General features: G+C 35.2%; 1 protein-coding gene across 5 annotated transcripts in view; it reads left to right on the top strand.

Annotated features, from left to right (window-relative positions):
• Positions 1-23,294, top strand: part of LOC123525840 (PCNA-interacting partner-like) — a 178,875-nt gene that overhangs the window by 135,584 nt on the left and 19,997 nt on the right. For all 5 annotated transcript variants that reach the window (XM_053538129.1, XM_053538133.1, XM_053538130.1 and 2 more), the window contains 2 exons: positions 16,838-16,931; positions 18,114-18,232. In XM_053538129.1, coding sequence (XP_053394104.1) covers positions 16,838-16,931; positions 18,114-18,232 — 213 coding nt within the window. The remainder of the gene's footprint in view (positions 1-16,837; positions 16,932-18,113; positions 18,233-23,294) is intronic.

Below are 23,294 nucleotides of genomic sequence, written 5' to 3'. Positions count from 1 at the left end.
TCTTGGAGATAATTAATAAATTTAGTTTCTTAGAAACTTTTAAATATATTTAAATAACCTGTTAATCTTAAATGAGAAAAAGTACTATGGACATGGAGAAAGTAGGCTACTTGTATGATACAACAAACTGTTCGGTAGGGCCCTTCATTTAGTGCTGGTACACCTTAGTCTGATCCGTCAATTTTCGTCTTTTTTGATGCTTTGGGTTATTAAACACCTTGACATCCGCAAGAAAATGACCAATTCGTTTGAGTATACCTTGCATAGGTTTATTGTTTTACTTATTGTTTCAAAGTCAAGGAAGGCAAGAAATAGAAAAAATGTTATAGATACTTAATGTTAGGTTTATTTCTGTCAATTTCAGTTATACAAACATCTCTATGTGTATTAACAGAAATTATAAACAGTGCCGTGTCTTACACTGTAATAATGCCAGTTGGTAGTTTTACTGTATAAAACATGGTGGCCGATAACTATTGCAATAGTATCGCAATAGTAACCAGCAATAGAATAGTATCGCAATAGTTTTTCAGCAATATCAATAGTATTGCAATAGTCAAAATTGGCCTCAATAGTCACCCCTACCGGCATCAGCGTGCCCTTTCTTGGTAAAAGCTTTTCGGCAACCTTTGTTTTTCGGTCATACCTTTGTTACTTTTGCTTATGTCTTACTAGCCTGGATAGTCGTTGATAATATTTGTGCTTTGTCAGAAGAAATCATACCTAATATCTATACATAAAAGATCCCACTTAATTTGCGCTAATCAGTGTTAATTGGTTTTCATGGAGTTTCTGATATTATCAATGCCTGAGGAAATTTGAAGGAGTTTCCATGTCACTACTGATTATCGATTTTCATTGAAAACCTGAGTTATTAGATTGGGGTAGATGTCGGTCGGGCGGGCGGGCGGCAGCGGCGGCGGCATCAAACTGGTGTTTCCGGTCAGTAACTTTTGTTTTGGTAAAGATATTTGGATAAAACTTGGTATGTATGTAGCTTATATCAAGACAAAGGCTGGGATTGATTTTGGGGTTTCTGGGGTCAAGGTCACTGTTACTTAAAATAGAAAAAGGGTTTCCGGTCAATAACTTTTGTTTCGGTAAAGATATTTGAAAAAACTTGGTATGTATGTAGCTTATATCAAGAAAGGCTGGGATTGATTTTGGGGTTTCTGGGGTCAAGGTCAAGGTCACTGTTACTTAAAATAGAAAAAGGGTTTCCGGTCAATAACTTAACTTAGGAATGAGCTATCATGATGAAACTTGGTGTATAGAAAACTTATATAAAGTTGTAGCTTGGGATTGATTTTGGGGTTTCTGGGATCAAGGTCAAGGTCATTGTTACTAAAAATAGGGTTAGGGTTAGCATATCTTCTACATGCATGGAGGGATTTTGATGAAAGTTGGCACAATTGTTCACCATCATGAGACGGAGTGTCATGCGCAAGAACCAGGTCCCTAGGTCTAAGGTCAAGGTCACACTTAGAGGTCAAAGGATACAAGAATGAAAACTTTGTCCGGAGCATATCTTCTTCATGCATAGAGGGATTTTGATGTAACTTGGCACAATTATACACCATCATGAGACGAAGTGTCTTGCGCAGTTCCCTTCTTTAGAATTACTTCCCTTTGTTGTTACTATAAATAGCTTATATTGTAACTTTTTCATTACTAGACGTAGGGAAAAATCGAGACCACTTTTCTGTAGTACAACATGCATGTTACATCCAATTTTGAGGTGTATTTTGACCAATCTCTACCTGGTAAGGATTTCTGTGTGGACTTACAATTTTTTTTTGTATTTTTTTTTTTTTTTTTTTTTTTTTTTTTATGTATAAGATTAACTTCCCTTAGTTGTTACTATAAATAACTTATATTGTTACTTTTTTTATAATTGACCATAGGGAAAAACCAAGACCACTTTTCTGTAGTACAACATAGTTGTTACTTTCTAATTGTAGGTGTATTTTAAGGTATCTCTACCTGGTAAGGAGTTTTTTTGTGGACTTAGAAAAACAAAAGAATTACAATGATTACTAAACAACCACAAAATTAAAATTACATCTGCAAATACAGGTGCTAGAGTAAAGAAATTTGCTGTGACGGGCTAGCCTGGGAAGCCGTTGATAATATTTGTGCTTTGTCAGAAGAAACCATACCTAATATTTATGCATTAACGATATTACTTGGTTTGTGCTAATTAGTGTTAATTGGCACTCATTGAGTTTCTGATATTATCAACGCCTGGGGAAATCTGAAGGAGTTTCCATGTAACTACTGATTATCAATTTTCTATAATTAGCCTAATTAACATGTGATCATATTTGCACTTGTTTGAATCGAAACCTGCCGAAATTTCGACTATTTCCGTAGATCACTAGGTCTGCATTAAAATAACATCTTGATAGCTATGACGCAAATTTAAGTTTATACTGACATATTTAAAAGTTGTTACAACTTGCTGGAAAATCTATGGGAGGTACAAACTGGTATTTGTCTATGGCCCGGAAATGTTCGGAAACCTTCGGAAGTACACGATTCTGGTCTGTTTTTCCGTGAGAATTCCGTTTCTATTTTTAGCCATGAATTATTGCTTTCAGAAGTTATCGTTCTTTATTAAACACCCGCATATTTCGGGTGTAATATAGGTGGCGCTGTGGTCGGAAAACAGGTTTCCCCGGGCTGTCAATTTGCAGGTAGAAAAAAAGTTAGTAATTGTCAGACTGGATTCTCAGGCTAGTGACGGGCGTATATTGTGACATTCTGGCACTCTTGTTTATTCTTATGAAAAGTGTTGAAAACCTGGTTTCGTGGCATTGCCGCATTTCTTGTCTATAATTAGACTAATTAACATGTGATTATATTTGCGCTTGAATGAAACGAAAACGAGGCAATGCTGCCGAATATTCGGCAATTTGTGTAGATCACTAGGTCTACATTAATATAACATCTTGAAAGCTATGACACAAATTTAAGTTTGTTGACATATTTAAAAGTTGTTACAACTTGCTGGAAAAGCTATAGGACGTACAAACTGGTATTTGTCTCTGGCCCGGAAATGTTCGGAAACCTTCGGAAGTACACGATTCCGATCTGTCTTTCCCGTGAGAATTCTGTTTCTATTTTTAGCCATTGATTATTGCTTTCAGAAGTTATCTTTCTTTATCAAACACCAGCATATTTCGGGTGTAGTATAGGTGGCGCTGTGATCAGAAAACTGGTTTCCCCAGGCTGTCATTTTGCAGGTAGAAAAAAGTTAGAAATTGTCAGACTGGATTCCCAGGCTAATGTCTTACCTTTAACTTCACATAAACATTGTCCAGCATACAAACAAAGTATGTGCAGGGCTGGGCCCATTATACCCAAGGTCAAGGTCACCCAGGTGTTATACTTACGTTATTTTTAAGGTTAAAGTGTTTTGGCAACCTTTGTTTTTCTGTCATATCTTGGTTATTGTTGCTTAAATTTTACTGTAACTTCACATAAACATTGTCCAGCATACAAACAAAGTATGTGCAGGGGCTGGGCTCATTATACCCAAGGTCAAGGTCACCAAGTTGTTATACTTGGAATTATTTTCATGTTAATTTTTTTTCGAAAGCTTCATTTATAGACATATTTTTGGTACTTTAAAAGATAATGGCTTGAAATTAAAAATATTTCTTCATAATCATCACCTCTGCATGTGTGGTTACAATCCCCGTAACTCTAATTGTATTTTTATGCCCCCCTTCGACGAAGGAGGGGTATATTGTTTTGCAGATGTCGGTCGGTCGGTCAGTCTATCGGTCCCCACTTCGAAGAAGGAGGGGTATATTGTTTTGCAGATGTCGGTCGGTCGGTCGGAATGTAGACCAATCCATTTCCAGATGATAACTCAAGAACGCTTGGGCCTAGGATCATGAAAGTTGATAGGGAGGTTGGTCATCACCAGCAGATGACCCCTATTAATTTTGAGGTCTGTATGTCAAAGGTCAAGGTCACAGTGACCCTGAATAGTTAAAGGGTTTCCGGATGATAACTCAATAACACTTGGGCTTAGGATTATGAAAGTTGATAGGGAGGTTGGTCATGACCAGCAGATGACCCCTATTGATTTTGAGGTCAGTATGTTAAAGGTCAAGGTCACAGTGACCCTGAACAGTTAAATGGTTTCCGAATGATAACTCAAGAACGCTTAGGCTTAGGGTCATGAAAGATTATAGGGAGGTTAGTCATGACCAGCAGATGACCCCTATTGATTTTGAGGTCAGTATGTCAGAGGTCAAGGACACAGTGATCAGGAACAGGAAAATGGTTTCCGGGCAATAACTCAAGAACGGTTGGGCCTAGTGTCGGGAAAATTGATAGTGAGGTTGTTCATGATCAGCAGATGACTCCTATTGATTTTGAGGTCATTAGGTCAAAGGTCAAGGTCACATTGGTCAGGAACAGTGAAACAGTTTCTGATCTTTTTGTCTAAAACCACAGGGCCTAGGGCTTTGATATTTGGTATGTAGCAAAATCTAGTGGTCCTCTACCAAGATTGTTCAGATTATTTCCCTGAGGTCAAATATGGCCCCACCCCGGGGGTCACATGGTTTATATAGAAATATATAGAAAAAACCTCTTGTCCAAAACCACAGGGCCTAGGGCTTTGATATTTTGTATATGACATCATCTAGTGGTCCTGTACTAAGATTGTTCAAATTATTCCCCTAGGATCAAATATGGCCCCGCCCTGGGGTCACATTGTTTATATAGACTTATATAGGGAAATACTTTGAAAATCTTCTTGACCAAACCACAAAGTCTAGGGCTTTGATAATTGTACTGTAGCATCATCTAGTGGTTCTCTACCAAGTTGTTCAAATCATCCCTCTTGGACCAAATATGGCCCCGCCCCGGGGGTCACATGGTTCATAAAGACTTATATAGGGAAAAACTTAGAATATATTCATGTCCATAACCTACATCATTCAAATTTTGACCACATATATAGTTTTGAGTGACAAGATGAAGCTTGACATGAGCTGACCTTGATCTTGACCTAGTGACCTACTTTCACATTTCTGTAGCTACAGCCTTCAAGTTTGGACCACATGCATAGGTTTGTGTACCAAAACAAACTTTGACCTTGTTATTGACCTAGTGACCTACTTTCACTTTTTTGAAGCTACAGACTTCAAATTTGGAACACATGCTTAGTTTTGTGTTCCAAAATAAAATATGACCTTGATTTTGACCTAGTGACCTTTTTTCACATTTCTCAAGCTACAGCCTTCAAATTTGAACCACAAGCATAGTTTTGTGTACCAAAATGAACTTTGATCTTGAGATTGACCTAGTGACCTACTTTCACATTTCTGAAGGTACAGGCTTCAAATTTGGACCACGGGCACAGTTTTGTGTTTCGAAATAAAATTTGACCTAGTAACCTACTTTCACATTTCTTAAGCTACAGCTTTCAAATTTGAATCACATGCATAGTTTTGTGTAGCGAAATGAACTTTGATCTTGAGATTGACCTAGTGACCTACTTTCACATTTCTGAAGGTACAGGCTTCAAATTTGGACCACATGCATAGTTTTGTGTACCGAAATGAACTTTGATCTTGAGATTGACCTAGTGACCTACTTTCACATTTCTGAAGGTACAGGCTTCAAATTTTGACTGCGTGCATATTTTTGTGTTCTGAATTGAAATTTGACATTGATTTTTACCTTTACCTACTTTCACATTTCTCAAGCTACAGCCTCCAAATTTGAAGCACATGCATTGTTCTGTCTACCGAAATGAGCTTTGACCTTGAAATTGATCTAGTGACCTACTTTCACATTTCTCAAGCTACAGCTTTCAAATTTGGACCACATGTACAGTGTTTTATTCCGATATGAAATTTGACCTTGATTTTGACCTTGAGCTAGTCTTGAAATTTGGAACATTCAAAAATGGCTCAGTGGTGGGCGCCAAGATCACTCTGTGATCTCTTGATAGGTTAATAGGTTAAAGGTCAAGGTCAGATTGAACCAGAACGGTAGAACTTTTGTTTACAGTGAGCATATAATTTCTGTTCCTTGTGCAATTACTGATTGCATCAAGGGGGGCATTTCGTGTTCGATGAGCTCTTGTTGACAGAATTATGCCTCTTTCATGCTTAAGGTTTTTTTGGCAATCTTCGCTTTCTGGATATAACTTTAGTACAATATAAGATAATGACTTGAAATTTAAAATGTATCTTGATCATCTGCATATGCCCCTTTCATACTTAAATTTTTTGACAAACTTCATTTTCTGGACATAACTTTGGTACAATATAAGATAATGACTTGAAACTCAGAATAATATATCTTTACCATCATCATCTTGGTGTATCTTCCTTTTAAAGTAGAGGTCTCTTATTGAGACGTCAATTCATTTTACTGTCAAATCGCCGAATAGTGGAGCGCGCTGTCTTATGGACATCCCTTGTTAATTTAATTGGGTATCTGTGCCTTTCAGTCAGGGAACTTTTTTATGCTTTCAACTTGGATGAAACTGTAGAAAAAGAAATAAACAAAATAAAGGTTACTCAATCACTATGTGTATTTAGTTGAACTATTAACATGTGCTGTACACAGTTTTTGAGTAACCATAGGTACTTACTTATCCATTCATTTAAAAAAGTTTTTTTTTTATTGACAGCATGGCTGGAATGCACAAATTTATTGTCAACATTTTTGTTAACTGCAAATAATACATAAAACAATTTGATATAATGCCGTTCATCATACTTTTCACAATCTGCTCCCAAACAGATTCTGACTGCTTTATTTTTAGCACATTATTGAAACGCAGCCCACCCGCTTAGCTCAGTAGGGAGAGCGCAAATCTGCAGATTGCAGGGTCATGAGTTTGATCCCTGGGCGGGACATATGTTCTCCATGACAATTTGATAGAAGACATTGTGTCTAAAATTATTCGTCCTTCACCTCTGATTCATGTGGTGAAGTTGGCAGTTACTTTCGGAGAACAGGTTTGTACTGGTACAGAATCCAGGAACACTGGTTAGGTTAACTGCCCGCCGTTACATAACTGAAATACTGTTGAAAAATGGCGGTAAACCCAAAACAAACAAATATTATTGAAACAGATCAATAAATTTGGATATTTTTGGACTGCATTGCGATGAACAAGTTAATCTGGTTCTCTATCAAATAATGGTTCCCATCAAATTTTTCAAAGTTTGCAGGGACCAGACTCCTTGCGAGTGTCCAAGACTACAAACTACAATTGTTAAATTCTGCAGGGACATATATGATGATACGCATGCAACGGGATGAAAATTAGAGTATTTGTCAAGGCCGCTTGCTGAGAGCTCGACTTAGTCGCCACTTTTGGCGGTTCGATGTATGTGCATGTGTGTGTGCGTCTGTCCAATTTTGTTCTGACCATAACTTTGACATGCATGGAGGAATCTTTTTAGCTCATCTGATTTTTTGAAAAAAAATGATGAGTTATTGTCATCACTTGAGCGGTTGTCGGCGTCGGCGTCGGCGTCTGCGTCGGCGTTGCCTGGTTAAGTTTTATGTTTAGGTCAGCTTTTCTCCTAAACTATCAAAGCTATTGCTTTGAAACTTGGAATACTTGTTCACCATCATAAGCTGACCCTGTATAGCAAGAAACATAACTCCATCTTGATTTTTGCAAGATTTATGGCCCCTTTTGTACTTAGAAAATATCAGATTTCTTGGTTAAGTTTTATGTTTAGGTCAACTTTTCTCCTAAACTATCAAAGCTATTGATTTGAAACTTGGAATACTTGTTCACCATCATAAGCAGACCCTGTACATTAAGAAACATAACTCCATCTTGCTTTTTGCAAGAATTATTGCCCCTTTTGGACTTAGAAAATCAGTTTTCTTGGTTAAGTTTTATGTTTAGGTCAGCTTTTCTCCTAAACTGTCAAAGCTATTGCTTTAAAACTTGCAACACTTGTTCACCATCATAAGTTGACCCTGTACAGCAAGAGACATAACTCCATCCTGCTTTTTGCAAGATTTATGGCCCTTTTTGGACTTAGAAAATGTCAGATTTCTTGGTTAAGTTTTATGTTTAGGTCAACTTTTTCTCTTAAACTATCAAAGCTATTGCTTTGAAACTTTCAACACTTGTTCACCATCATAAGCTGACCCTGTACAGCAAGCAACATAACTCCATCCTGCTTTTTGCAATAATTATTGCCCCTTTTGGACTTAGAAAATCATTTTCTTGGTTGAGTATTATGTTTAAGTCAACTTTTCTCATAAACTATCAAAGCTATTGCTTTAAAACTTGCAACAGTTTTTCACCATCATAAGTAGACACTGAACATCAAGAAACATAACTCTATCCTGCTTTTTGCAAGAATGATGGCCCTTTTTAGACTTAGAAAATCATGGGTAGGACAATATTTCTATTACACAAAAAAAAATCAGATGAGCGTCAGCACCCGCAAGGCGGTGCTCTTGTTTATATTTGGCATGAATGTTAACCTCAATGAGAAGGAGTGTCATGCACAAACCCCATTTTCTTATCTCAATCAAGGTCACAGTTTGAGGTCAAAAGACAAATTGAAGAATGTGTTTGTCCGGAGCATTTCTTCTTAATGCATGGTGGGATTTTGATGTAACTTGGCATGAATGTTCACCATTATGAGACAGAGTGTCTTGCCCAAGAACCAGGTCTAAGGTCATGGTCACACTTAAAGGTCAAAGGTCAGATACAAGAATGACTTTGTTTGGAGAATTTCTTTTTCATGCATAGAGGGATTTTGATGTAACTTGGCACAATTGGTCACCATCATGAGATGGAGTGTCATGCGCAAGAACCTAGAATTACTTCCCTTTGTTGTTACTATAAATAGCTTATATTGTAACTTTTGTATTACTGGTCGTATGGAAAAATCAAGACCACTTTTCTTTAGTACAACATGCATGTTACATCCAGTTTTGAGGTGTATTTTGACCTGTCTCTACTGGTAAGGATTTTTATGTGGATTTAGATTTTTTTGCACTCCCAGTCCTTTTGACAGTTGGTGGGCTCGACATATTGCCCGTGGGCATCTTGTTATGTTAACTTGGCGTTTTTATCCGCACTATTGGAATATATACTGAAGTCAAAGAATCAACCAAGCCAGGTGAGCTAATCAGTATCATCCAGTCATTAACGTCTAATACACAAAACTGTCCGAAAGATAAACCCAGAACAATCCGAATTTTTAATGTCCGAGATATTTTTAGGTCAGGCTTAATTCTGTCCAAAATTTGGTCCGGTCACTTTTATTCTACATAAATTATGAGTTTTGATACATGTTAAAAGAAAATCCTATTGCGTATTTTGCAATTTAATTGGGTAAATTCACAAATATGCACTGAGCTTATCTGTTGCTCAGGACTTGTAAAGAAATATTCGTTTAGAGAACAAACTGCTCACTAGAACATTCAGTAGTTAAACAAATTCTGTAAGAAAATCTATTAGAAACATAGAATGCTACCAAACAAATTAAAAACTGGTACTAGCAGCTTCCTTAAAGTTGGGCATTGTGCTCACTGCTACAAGTAGACACCGACTGAAAAAATATGGAAAAAGACGTTAAACCCGAACACACAAACAAATTTTAAGCAGATTCTGTTTTTATTTAGACTTTACGTGAGAGGTAATGAAAAGTGTAACTCACCTCTAGCAAAAGTGACTGATTGAACAAAATGTTCCCATTGGACCAAAGATAGTAACAATCAAAGTAAAGGGTGGCTTTTTATGGTCACCATATAGCTTTTGAAGACTGCTGCTGTGAGAGGATTGTGAGTCTGATACTCATTGTGGGACGTACTGTGGATTAGCTATCATTGACCTGGCGAGTGGTTAAGGTCACTGACTTTGCATCCTTGCCCCTCTCTGCTGTGGGTTCGAAACCTTACAAAAAACATGTAAGAATGAAAACAGTCAACTTGAAGGTCTTCTTGTGGGTTATTGTGTAATTTACTATGATTCATCATTCAGATATTTAACCACTTGGGTTAACGCCCTCCTGGTTCAGTTCCTACACATCTGAACTATGATATATCAGGTTACAAACCACTGGAAAAGGCCTTTATTATTTGATAAACACATGTTATGTTCAGTGCTAAGCCAGCAGTTTTAATGGACCAGCTAACACTCATGATAGAGTTGACAATTTACTCACTGAATATAGGTATGATCTAACACAATAAAGCAAATTTTAAATTCAGTGTGGGAGTTTGTAAGAATATTGTAAACTTTGCTGGAGAGCCTTCGACATTTTGAGGTCTTTGTGTGTCACTTGGTCTTTTAAATGACAGTGCAGATAAACACAAAGAGGACCACTTCCTTATTGAAAAAACAAAGAAACAGAATTTATAAACATACAAAGGTCAGCACTTGTTAATTAAAGTTAGTATATGACTTGAATGGCTTTTTTTTTTACATATTTACAACAAAGGTTCTTTGTCATAGTGACCAGACCAATAGAACAGAAATTTAATAATTCTGTCCCAGTCTACTTTTTAAGGAATATTATACATATTATTTAAAAAAAAAGTTTAGTATATTGTAATTTTAGTGATGTATAACATACAAGGTGTACAGCTGAACTTCACCAGCAGTCAGCAGTTCTACCAGTAAAATTACCAAGAGTTGATGTAACAGTTTTGCCCAGCTTTGTAAAGAAAATCTTTAAATGTTAACAAAAGCAAATCAGAAAAATCTAAATCCCTGCCTTCAGAAAATTTCAGGAGTAGGTAACTAGGATGTCAGAAGATCTCATTTACAGTGAACAGTATGTCTGTCATAATATTGCAATACACAGGGTCCTTAACTCCTTACTGGAAAACTGGAATGTAAAGAAATGTGATGAAATGACATATAAATCTGTCAAGAAAAGTTCTTACTCTCAGTTGAAATTTTGAAGCCCTTAAATGAATATTCCAGAATATTTGGGGTTATTTGTAAGATTCTGCTCTTTGGCCTTGATCCTTCTGAGATTTTAAAATTATGGAAGTGTTAATCCTCAAATTTTTTGCCACATTTTTAGCTCGACTATTCGAAGAATAAGTAGAGCTATCCTACTCACCACGGCGTCGGCGTCACACCCTGGTTAAGTTTTTCGTACCAGTCCACATTTTGACAAAGTCTTTTGAGATAAAGCTTTGAAACTTTCAACACTTGTTTACCATCACCATGTCCAGTTATAGGCAAGAGTACATAACTCTGTCAAGCATTTTGACTGAATTATGGCCCCTTTTGTCTTAGAAATCTTGGTTAAGTTTTTCGTACCAGTCTACATTTTGACAAAGTCTTTTGAGATAAAGCTTTGAAACTTTCAATACTTGTTTACCATCACCATGTCCAGTTGTAGTACAGAGTACATAACTCTATCAAGCATTTTGGCTGAATTATGGCCTCTTCTGACTTAGAAATCTTGGTTAAGTTTTTCGTACCAGTTTATATTTTGTGTAAAGTGTTTGACATATGGCTTTGAAACTTTTATGTCTTGTTCAGTATTATAGTCTCTATCAATAGGCAAGAGTACATAACTCTGTCATTTTTTTTTTGGCTGAATTATGGCCCTTTTTGAACTTGGAAATTGGTTCTGTTTTCGTATATGTCCATGTTTTGTCAAGACTATTTGACTTATGGCTTTTAAACTTTAAACACTTGTTTATCATTATGATTTCCATCTGTAGGCAAGGGTACATAACTGTGACAACTATTTTGGCTGAATTATGACCCTTTTTGGACTTCGAAATTTTGTCAAAACTATTTGAACTGTGGCTTTGAAACTTTTAACACTAGTATATCAACATGATTTCCATCTGTAGGCAAGTGTACATAACTCTGTCAACTATTTTGACTGAATTATGACCCTTTTTGGACTTGGAAATTAGTTATATTTTTCATACATGTCCATATTTTGCCTAACATATAACTTATAATATTTGCCATCATGGTCACACATTGCCATTTAGTGCAAGGCTTATCATATCCACAAATACAGGAACATTTTTTGTTTAATCCATTTTTTTCTTTTGTCTAAATCTATGGAAATATTTTGACCCCATTCTTCAATCAATTCTTCGAATAGTCGAGCGCGCTGTCATCCGACAGCTCTTGTTTTCCTAAAATTAGAATAACTTTTCTTATGATTTTGATCAAAAGTAAGTATAGTGTACTAGAAAATATCTACACATTTCCCGCTCTTATTTAATATACTCCAGTAATTTCATAGATGCAGTTTGATTAATGTTCTTATGTTATAAATTGTTATAAAAATGAACAGTTGAAAGACATTCATTAGAAATATTGGGCTTGCCTAATTGTTTTGCCCATGAAATAAAGATTTTATCATAACTTTAATTGTAGTGTTATCAGTTTTATAAGCCTACACACACAAGCTGACATTGTTTGTGGGAACAAAATTCGCATGTTAGTGAGTTGATCTTGTGGGTCTTAACTAGTAAAACTTACAATACTGCATTGATGGTATATTAATGTCTGTATCTTCCTGCCTGTTACAGCCAAACCTGCCATCCTCTGTCTGTCTTCATGCACCCAGAAGCCTCCAATTTACATTATAATAGGTGGTGCAGTTTCTAGCTCTCTCTTTAACTTTCTATACGAAGTATGGAGAGCTGTCTTACATGACCTGGTGTCCTGCATCCGCACCTTGGTTAAAGTTTTGATGCATTTTCTCTTTATCTCTGTAATTACTTGATGTATTTGTTTAACTTAAAATAGTTAGTCTTCATCATCACCCACAGCATATGACACAAGGGGAATAACTCTTGCACCAATATTTCATGAATTATCCCCCATTTTTACTTAGAATTTCAGGTTAAAGTTTTGGTGCACTTTCACTCTATCTCTGTTATTACTAAACTTGAAACAGTTGTTCCACATCATCTCCCACATCATGTGACACCAGTGCCATTGACTATAAGGAAAGAAATTTTGTTCTTACCTAGTTATAGAATCCAGTGCCATTATCTGTAAGGAAAGCATTATCTTTAAGGAAAAAGATATCTGTACTAACCAGGCAAACAAGATAGCCAAATTTGAATTATTTTACAGTATGTTCTCATAAACAAGTTCATTGTCCAAAAATTACACTGACCTGTGAAAAACTGTTTTTATTGGCTTGGGGTATATCATTTATTTATTTCATATGACTTGCTAATATTAAATGTATTATTTATGAATTATATAGTTAAATAAAAATATTCAGTGTCACATATTTAGCAGTAAAGTTACAAAATTGTGCATATTGCTTCTGAATACACAAACATATTGGAAGTGACGATTATAATTAAAATTCAGTTATAAACAGAAGGGTGAGTTTGATTAGCTATGTTATTGTATATTCTTTGGTATTATAGTCCCAAAGAACACAGATGTTATACAGTTTTATAATTATTCTTCCTCTTAAGTAATGCAGTTTTAATTTTTTACATACAGTAGAATGCGGATGTTAAAATCTTGAAAATAACAGTCCAAACATGTTGGGGACACTTTCTTGTGTCATGGTGGAGTGTTTTCTACAATGTGTTATTCAGATCAACATCCACAAATATTGGAATTAAAACGACAGTTATTGCTAATTAACACACAACGACACACTTTGCCATTTACTCTTGTCAGTTTAACAAGAAGTTCATTACAATCATGGACTATATTTGAATATCCTTAAGTGTTTGTTCTTTACATAATTACCAGAATTATTCAGTACAATTTTGTCAAGTTTCCCTATTGATAATGAGCTGCATTTTTAGTTGAAATGTACAATCTGCAGTTTCATGACAAGTTTTTGATTAATTGCTTGATCCACCAAGTCTCTCCCACGGTTTTGTGTGAATTTTGGTTTTTCTTTAATACGATATCCAGATTTAAGTTAAACATCAGTGTTAAGGTCTCCTGGGTTGGTAGTTGAAATGTTTGAATTTTTTAAAGATTTCTTTAATGATGCCAAAGTCATGGCTTCCCAATGAGTGTAAAATTCTGGCCCATGATTTTATTTTCAACATGTCTCACTACAGCTAATACAAAGAGTGATCCTACACCTTGGGTTGAAAATGTTAACCTCACAGACTTCAACTAGCCAGATACAAACAAACCAACTGAATGAAAACAGGAACTGTTACAGGTGGTGATTCAGTATTTAAACATTATCAGTATGAAACAGTAAATTATTATCATTTTGAATATACTGACTGAGTGTCTCAAACTTTTGAAGTAAGAAACATAATAATGGCAAATTGTGTGATATTAAATTAATTATAAAAACATAGACATCTGTAACCTACCTTTCTCATGTAAAGCTAAGTTCTGTTGTTTCCCCTGTTTAGCAAGTTGTTCTGTTGTTGCCCCATGTGGTTCTAGGACGATCTGTGTATGAAAAGAATTGGAACCACTGCCTTACCCTTGCATGATCGTAAGAGGTGACTAATAGGGTCTTAACACTTGGTTTTGCAGTAACTCTGTGATTCCAGCAGGTGTGCAAATTTTGATTCCATACCTCATGTTTTTATTTCAATGTAAATGAGATGCGGAACCAAATTTGTAGTCCTGTTTGTCGCCATATAACCTATACTGTGTTGGTGCGCCATGAAACCCAAATAAATAAATGTTCTGTTGTTTCTTGTGTAAAGCTGATTGTTCTGTTGTTTTGTGTAAAGCTGATTGTTCTGTTGTTTCTCGTGTAAAGCTGATTGTTCTGTTATTTCCCCTGTTTTGCAAATTGTTCTGTCGTTTCTTGTGTAAAGCTGATTGTTCTGTTGTTTCTCATGTAAAGCTGTGTTCTGTTGTTTCTTGTGTAAAGCTGATTGTTCTGTTATTTCCCCTGTTTAGCAAATTGTTCTGTTGTTTATGGTGTAAAGCTGATTGTTCTGTTGTTTGTGTAAAGCTGATTGTTCTGTTGTTTCTTGTGTAAAGTTGTGTTCTGTTGTTTCTCGTGTAAAGCTGATTTTCTTCAGAAATTTCACTGTATTAAATATTCTTCCTCTTGATTCCAACCCCTGTTGGATTGTGAACCCTCAGAAAGATCCACTGTTCAACCATATTCTGCTAGAAATGTACAAGACAGAATACAGCAGAAATGTTGCATTAATTGTATTCAAAAATAAGTCCAGTTTATACATATTTGGTCAACTGACCAGTTAGCCTGGCTCCCTGGCTGCATGGTTATTTTTATATAAATACTGGAAACATTTTATAAGAAAATTTTACGCCTCTAAAATAGCACAATTTTATCTGATGGCTGAACCATCAGTGTTTTCCCTTGACTTTTGAAAATGAGGGTCATTGTGACCCCCAGTGTTTCACATTTGGGGGTCATACAGATATACTAAAATTAGTACATGTTTTTTGAATAAAACTTTGTTTTACTTATACTAGTGATTATACAGATTGAAGTCTATCCTCATATTTGTCACTGAATAAAATGATAAAAACAGCTGATGTTTGACTTTTATTTGTATGTGTACTAAAGTAGGTTTTAGTACTTTTTACCAGGCAGTGTTATAGTACAAACAGGCAATCTGAACCACTGGGTCCTACTGTACTTGCTGCTGATGATGTCATAAACATTGTCAGGTTGCTTTGCTTCTGAGCCATGTTTTTTTTTAGTAAACAGCAGACTGGTACAATTAGTAGTAGTAGCAAGCAGCAATAACAACTGTTACAAAGTGTTAATTAGTCAAAGTATCAGACTGGGTATTAAATTTGTGAAATGTGAATTGACGCAAATGTAGAGATTATTGACACAGTCTACATATAATTACGAAACTGAAAGTACATTTTCAGAAAATCGCTCTTTGTAAACAAAATTGACCTGATTTAGATTTTCAAGAAATTGCGTCCACTGTGACGCACAGAATTTATTTTTACGGGTCATTTGTCAGAAAAGTGCGACTATGATGCAGGATTTGTGCGTCAGGGAAAACCCCGAACCATACCTATGTTCGGAGCCAGGGGCAATAAGAAATCTCAATGTAGAAACAACCTTCTGGAGTTATTTCCCTCTTAATGAAGAAAACTGATATATGTAAATAAGAACAAACATAGGGACGGGAGCCAGTCTACTGACCAGTATGTTAAAGGCTGTTTTAAGTTAGACATGCTAGATATATGGCTATATGTTAGCAATGCTAGGTATATGGCTATATGTTAGACATGCTAGATATATGGCTGTATCTTAGAAATGCTAGATATATGGCTACATGTTAGACATGCTAGATATATGGCTATATGTTAGCAATGCTAGGTTTATGGCTACATGTTAGACATGCTAGATATATGGCTATAAGTTAGACATGCTAGATACATGATAGATATATATGGCTATATGTTACATATGCTAAATATATGGCTATATGTTAGACATGCTAGATATATGGCTATTTGGTAGACATGCTAGATATATGGCTATATGTTAGACATGCTAGATATATGGCTATTTGGTAGACATGCTAGATATATGGCTATTTGGTAGACATGCTATATATATACACACATATACATATGGCTATATGTTAGACATGCTAGATAATGGGCTATACATTAGACAAGCTGGATATATGACATACTACATGAGAATTCTCTGATAAATTACTAATTATGTCTCCCACCACACAGTGGTGTGGGAGACAAATTGATTTATTATCTTATGATATTTCGGTAAATAAAGGTATAACTTACATAATCATCAACTTTTCACATGTTTGAAGCACCAACAGTTTGGTCTCTCATGTTCTAAGCAAATGTGTCTCGGAAGGTATGATAAGGGTTTAAGCTTTAAGAGATGTTCATAAAGTCCTCTTATTTCAGATCTCCAGAGGAAGAGCTGGAGGTGACAAGTCCTGGTAACAAATATAATCTATCTTTGTCAGAAAGGGTTCTCAATATCACCAACAAAACACAGGTACTTAATAGTTTTACATTATTTTTTGTGTGTAAGTTTATCTCATTTATAGGAGTAAAAATACCCGAATAGTAATTGTACAAGGGTAAGGAAAATAGGCAGCTGGACTGAGACTCACACCAGAGGCCAGCTGGACTGGGACTCACACTGGAGGCCAGCTGGACTGGGACTCACACTGGAGGCCAGCTGGACTGGGACTCACCAGAGGCCAGCTGGACTGGGACTCACACCAGAGGCCAGCTAGACTGGGACTCAAAACAGGCCACATGATACCATTTTGGTGCTTTATTAAACTACCAGGCTGCTTATGTATTTTTTCCCCAAACTGCATAGCTTGTAAGATTGAAATTTATCCACCAAAAACACTTCAGAGCTATCAGGCTTCTTGCGTATTTTTTCTGCAAATTGTGAAGCATTAAACAGCATATTGTATATTACCTCTATACAACTAGCAGCAAATGATAGCATGGAATCATGATCTTTTGTTCGTATGCAATAAAAAGCAAGATACTGTGAACTCATTAATATTCGTGGGGAACTAATTATCGTGGATTTTGTGGTTGAGTCAGTCCATGAAATTTAATCTCAACGAGCAATTAAAATTCCCAATCATTTTATGTTCAAAAGTTGAAATCCACGAATTCATACCCCCACAAAATTGCCATTTTGACAAAACCCACGAAATTTCATGCCTACGAAATTAAATGATTTTACAGTATGATATTTTAAATGTCTCTGTTGCCGTGGTTACTTTAAATGTTAAGATAAATAGGGTACCATGTTAAGTGTTTGATATTCTGCATATAAAATTACTCTACTATTCCATTTTGGTCATCAAGAGAATGACACTGAAGCCATTGAAAAACCCATAACCTTACATAGCTGTTTAAAAATGAGAGAAAATGTGTAACCATGGAAACACATGCCCCGGGAAATATACATTTAAGCATATATACACATACTTCTACAGCTAAAGTCAAAACATGAAGAAAAAAAATATAAAAATTTATTTCTGATGTCATGTAATTGAATACTTACTGAATCAATGGCTTGCTAGTCAATAGTTAAAACTATTGACTAGCAAGCAGTTCAGTAAGTGTGTAATATAAGTTCAGTTTACATGTTCATGTTCCAGTAAAAATTGGTGATACTTTAATATGATTCTAAATCAATTCATTAAAGACACCTGTATATGCGAAGAGATACAAGTCAACATATGATTGGGCTGAACCAGTACATCATGTGGAGTTACAGAAGGACATAGACGCATTCTCTTCTTCTCAAGTTTATGTCATTCCAAGGTACGTTATACACATATATTATCTTATGGTAACTGAAACTGATTAGGTAAAGGTAAATTTTATTTACCGTCGCTTTGTGAAACAATAAACATAAGCTCTGTAGAGCTTTTGAGCGACCCTATTTTAAGAACAGTTAAAACCAATTATACCATACCCCCAGCAATTTGCTGGTACCAATTTACAGCTTGGTCGACTGAGGCAATCATGATAAAATGTGCCTTGCCCAAGGACACACCATAGTGGGAGTAGCCAGGAATCGAACCCGGGGCCTTCACCTCCTTAGGAAAGCGCCTTAGCCCACTCGACCAATGCATCCACTAATTTGATTAAACGCCATTTTCTGTACAATGATATATTCGATAGCGTTGTACATTAAATTTAACAAACCTTAAAAGTTTAAATGATGAAATGTAAAACCTCAAAAAAAAATTTAAAACTAACACCTGCTGTTACCACATATAAAACAATTATCAAAATGTTTAAAACAATTCTCTAAAATACAGTGTCTTAAGATTTTATCAAGTGAGTTACTTTTGTGTAATGCTAACAGCAGTTCTTTCCGCAGTTTGAACCAATAGTACAGAAACTCTGTTATTAAATATTTTGCACTTTTTGTAACAAACAACATAACGACATTCAGAATTTTCTGACAATCTCAAACCTTGTCTACTAGGAACATACTCTAAGCAGTTCTGTTAAATACATAGGTGCTCTGCCTATGTGACAGCTATACATGAAAGAAAATATCTTAAACTCACTCAAATTGGATAAAATGGATATGAATGTATGGTAACCAGTAACAATTTGCATGTATGACATAACCATTCTGTTACAGTTATCACCATTATTGTCATTGTATAAGTATTGTGTAATATTCACTCGAGGATGTTTTGCTCAAGCCCTTCTAATATTAAACTATTGCTGCATTGATCTGGAATGGCCCTGTCAAACTTGCAAATTTAATAGTTGAGATTTTTGTCTTTCAGAGTCAAATATTGAAATGATATGATAAAGAACACAGCTTGTTATGTCTGATACACGTATTTTAGAGTAAAATGTCATATTTTCAAGTCCTTCCTTATTTCAGAATTTATTGCCCAACACATCCGCCATAAGAAAAACAAAAGAAATTGTTTTAAAACTTCCTCAACAAAAAGTTGGCATACTTGGTTATCATTTGATGCACTCTAGATTTGCAATAAACCAATCAGATTTTATAAACAGGTTACCTGTACTAATCTTGTTGTTTGGATTCTGACAAGATCTTTATTGATTAGAAATTTACCTTTATCATAATGATCGTACAGTGACCTTTCCAAGATTGACAGATCAAATGTGTGAAATGTTTTCGGGGGAAACCAACACAGCTTTAAAATACTATGCATGCATATGAGTGTCATTATTGATATTTAATGTTCAGTTTATTACCACACAACTTTTATCATTTTATTTGATATATATAATTGTTATTAGTTTAAATTAGCATATAGAAATATCAAATGATCATTTACTTTGCCATTTCTTGATTTGTATGGCAAAAAACATTTTGTGTTTTGGCTAGACGTCAGTTGAAAATGATGGTCCTGAAGAGAAATAAAACCATGATGAAAAGGTCATTTTCTGATAAATAACTTCTTGTGCAGACAAACGTAAACAATCATCAATTTTAATCACATTTTTTTGTTCAACATAAGCAATCAAAAAGCATTGTTTGGCTTAGGTTAAAAGGGCATATATTTGGTACAATATTATTTCAAACACACACATTTATTTCACTTCTTCACAACATAGTCCACCTGTCCATGCTTTCAAACAATATCTCCTCTGAAATCATTCGGTGGTAGTTGATTAAACTTGGCCTGCATGTTCCTTGCATGGTCCTCTACTACAGTTGTTCAAAGAATATACGAAACTGGCGTCTGCGTCTGTGTTGGCATGAGTTTTCTTAGTTAAATTTTTCGGCAACCTTTGTTTTTCTGTCATATCTTTGTTACTATTGCATATATCTTACTGTAACTTCACTTAAACATTGTCCAGCATACAAACAAAATGTGTGCAGGGGCTGGGCCCATTATACCAAAGGTCAAGGTCACCAAGGTGGTATACTTAGATTATTTTTAAGGTTGAAGTTTTTTGGCAACCTTTGTTTTTCTGTCATATCTTTGTTACTATTGCTTATATCTTACTGTAATTTCACATAAACATTGTCCAGCATACAAACAAAGTGTGTGCAGGGGCTGGGCCCATTATACTCAAGGTCAAGGTCACCAAGGTGTTACACTTGGGTTATTTTTAAGGTTAAAGTTTTTCGGGAGCCTTTGTTTTTCTGTCATATCTTTGTTACTGTTGCTTATATCTTTAAGTTCACATAAACATTGTCCAGTATACAAACAAAGTATATGCAGGGGCTTGGCCCATTATACTCAAGGTCAAGGTCACTAAGTTGTTATACTTGGAATTATTTTCATGTTAAATTTTTTTGAAAGCTTTGTTTATAGACATATCTTTGGTACTTTAAAAGATAATGACTTGAAATAAAAAGTATTTCTTTATAATCATCGTCTGCATGTGTTGTTACAATCCCCATAGCTCTAATTGTCAGTGATTGTATTTTTGACAGAATTATGCCCCTTCCATACTTAAAGATTTTTTGGCAATCTGCTTTCTGGATATAACTTTAATACAATATAAGAAAATGACCTGAAACTTAAAATGTATCTTTATCATCATCATCTGCTATAATAATAAATAAAATGAATAAATAAAATAAAATAAAAATATACAAAAAAATAAATAGAAATATAATTTGAGTTTAGTAAAGTCTTCATGCTTTATATGCATGTAGTTTCTTGGACTGTTTTTTCTGATATAATTTAATTCCATCAAAATAAAGAATGTCAGTACCCCTTCCATACTTGACCTTTAAACCCTGTGAGTAGTATGGTCTTTTTATATCTTGATGTATCTTCCTTTTGTAGAGGTCTCTTATTGAGACATAAACTCATTTTACTGTCAGATCGCCGAATAGTGGAGCACACTGTCTTATGGACAGCTCTTGTTTTTTTTTAACCAGGAAATGATTACCCTCAATTATGAAAAATGAGTAATTTGTTTTAGTCCCTTACTGCTGACTAAATGTTTGCACCCCAGTCAGTCATATAAAGTGATACTTTTAGAAGAACAAGTATTTTTACATGAAACTTGGTACATGGATAGAATGGCAATATGGAGAATATGCACATCCTTATTTTGCTGCTATGGCAAAAATGTGGTTGCTGTGGCAACACAATGTCATATTGCTGATATGACAGAAAAGTGGCAGAGTGGGATCTTGGATAATTTTAAAAGTACTTGACCTTTTTTCATGAAACTTGATACATGGATAGATGTCAATATAGAGAAAGTGCATATTCTTTTATTTTGCTGTTGTAGCACCAGATAATCCAAAACATTGACAAAATAGTATATTGGACTTTGTGGTGAAGAATTCTTTCATGTGAGGAAACTATCCTGGCTTACAGAAGGCTTATAGTTCTACTTAAAGTGTCCGCCTGTGGTGAAATAATGCCTGGAGGGACACCTCGCTAGGATCTTTCTCCACCACCAAAAGCTAGAAAGTTGCCAAATGATGTATGATCTTGTCTGTTGTTTTTTAAACCGAAAAAAAAAACAAAAACAAGAATATTGTGGCTACAAATGTTTGCAAAGCACACTATTATTGCATGTTGAAATTGAGCAGGATTGCATCCATCAAACTGATAGAACTGACACAAGGAGACTTGTTAACCCTTGTAGTGCAGGCAAAGTAACACCCATGTAGCATTTCTCCTTTACAAGTCTTAGTGCAAGTACAGCATGAGGTTTTAGACCCCACCCAAGTATTTCCAGTACAATAAAATGCTTTAACATAAAACTTAAATCAAGTAAACAATCGACAGTTACTTTGTTTAATGTTTTTCTCTGCAAAAATGCAAATTTTTATAGGTAAATCAAATAAGAAATGAAGAAATGTGAAGACAAGGTCAATATGTAAATACCAGTAAAGTGTAGGCCTGGTGATTTGAGGATTGTTAAAGGAAAAAATCGTTCACTTACACAAAAATGATATTTTTATTCTAAAAAAAAACTCTGCATTGTTGTGGAGTTAATTTTTGTTGTAAAAAAAGTGTGAAGATTGATTAGTTTTGATGCTTTTGATTTTGTAAATGTTTTAAGGTAAAAATCAATTTACAGTCAAGAATACGCAACAAAAATAGTTCTTTTTCTGATTGTCCAATCAGATACCACAAAATAAAAAAGCGAAAACATGCGGAAGTTTTGTTCTCAGGCAAAACATTGCTATAGTTTTTATGTAGTATAATTCTTGTGAAAAAATTAAAATTTCTTTTATTGTACAGAAAACATAGTACAGTCGACATTTTTCAAGTGACCTGTGACCTGCATTTTGCAACTGCTTTCAGTTCTGCCCAAACATTTTTTACTGTATGTAATACACCCCATGAAATGACTTTCACCAAACAAAGTTTATAGGAGTGACCTTGTTGGTCTGAGATTACAGTAAGTCTGTGATAGTCAGGTTTTATAGTATTACAGGATTTTTATGCCCCTGGCATCTAATGATGCTGGAGGCATATAGTGATTGTCCTGTTCATCCGTCCGTACGAGGTTAACCAAATGGGACCGTTTCATCTAGCATCAATACCCCTTACTAGAATGACTTGATACTAATGCTGATGTTACCTGTGACTATTCCTCATCTTCAGACATCACCTGACCTCAGTTTGACCTTGAACTTGACCTCATTTTGGAATTAGGTTGCTTTGTATCAACAAGGATGCCACCGGGGGCATCAAGCGTTTATTAAACGCAGCTCCTTGTTCAACCATATTTGGGTGATACACATACACCAAAGGCTGTAAAAAATGTATTTCAATATAGGCAACATGTATCATACTGCCCGCAATTTTCAAACTTAGAATAGTTATTCCTCATCATCACCCATATTAAATGGCACAAGGGCCATAAGTTTTGCACAAATATTTCATGAATTATCCCCCCTTTT

This window comes from Mercenaria mercenaria, chromosome 3 (genome assembly GCF_021730395.1).
Source record: "Mercenaria mercenaria strain notata chromosome 3, MADL_Memer_1, whole genome shotgun sequence".
Classification (NCBI taxonomy): Eukaryota; Metazoa; Mollusca; class Bivalvia; order Venerida; family Veneridae; genus Mercenaria; species Mercenaria mercenaria.
Note: the sequence above shows the minus strand (reverse complement) of the source record. Positions and strands in the feature narration are given on the sequence as shown.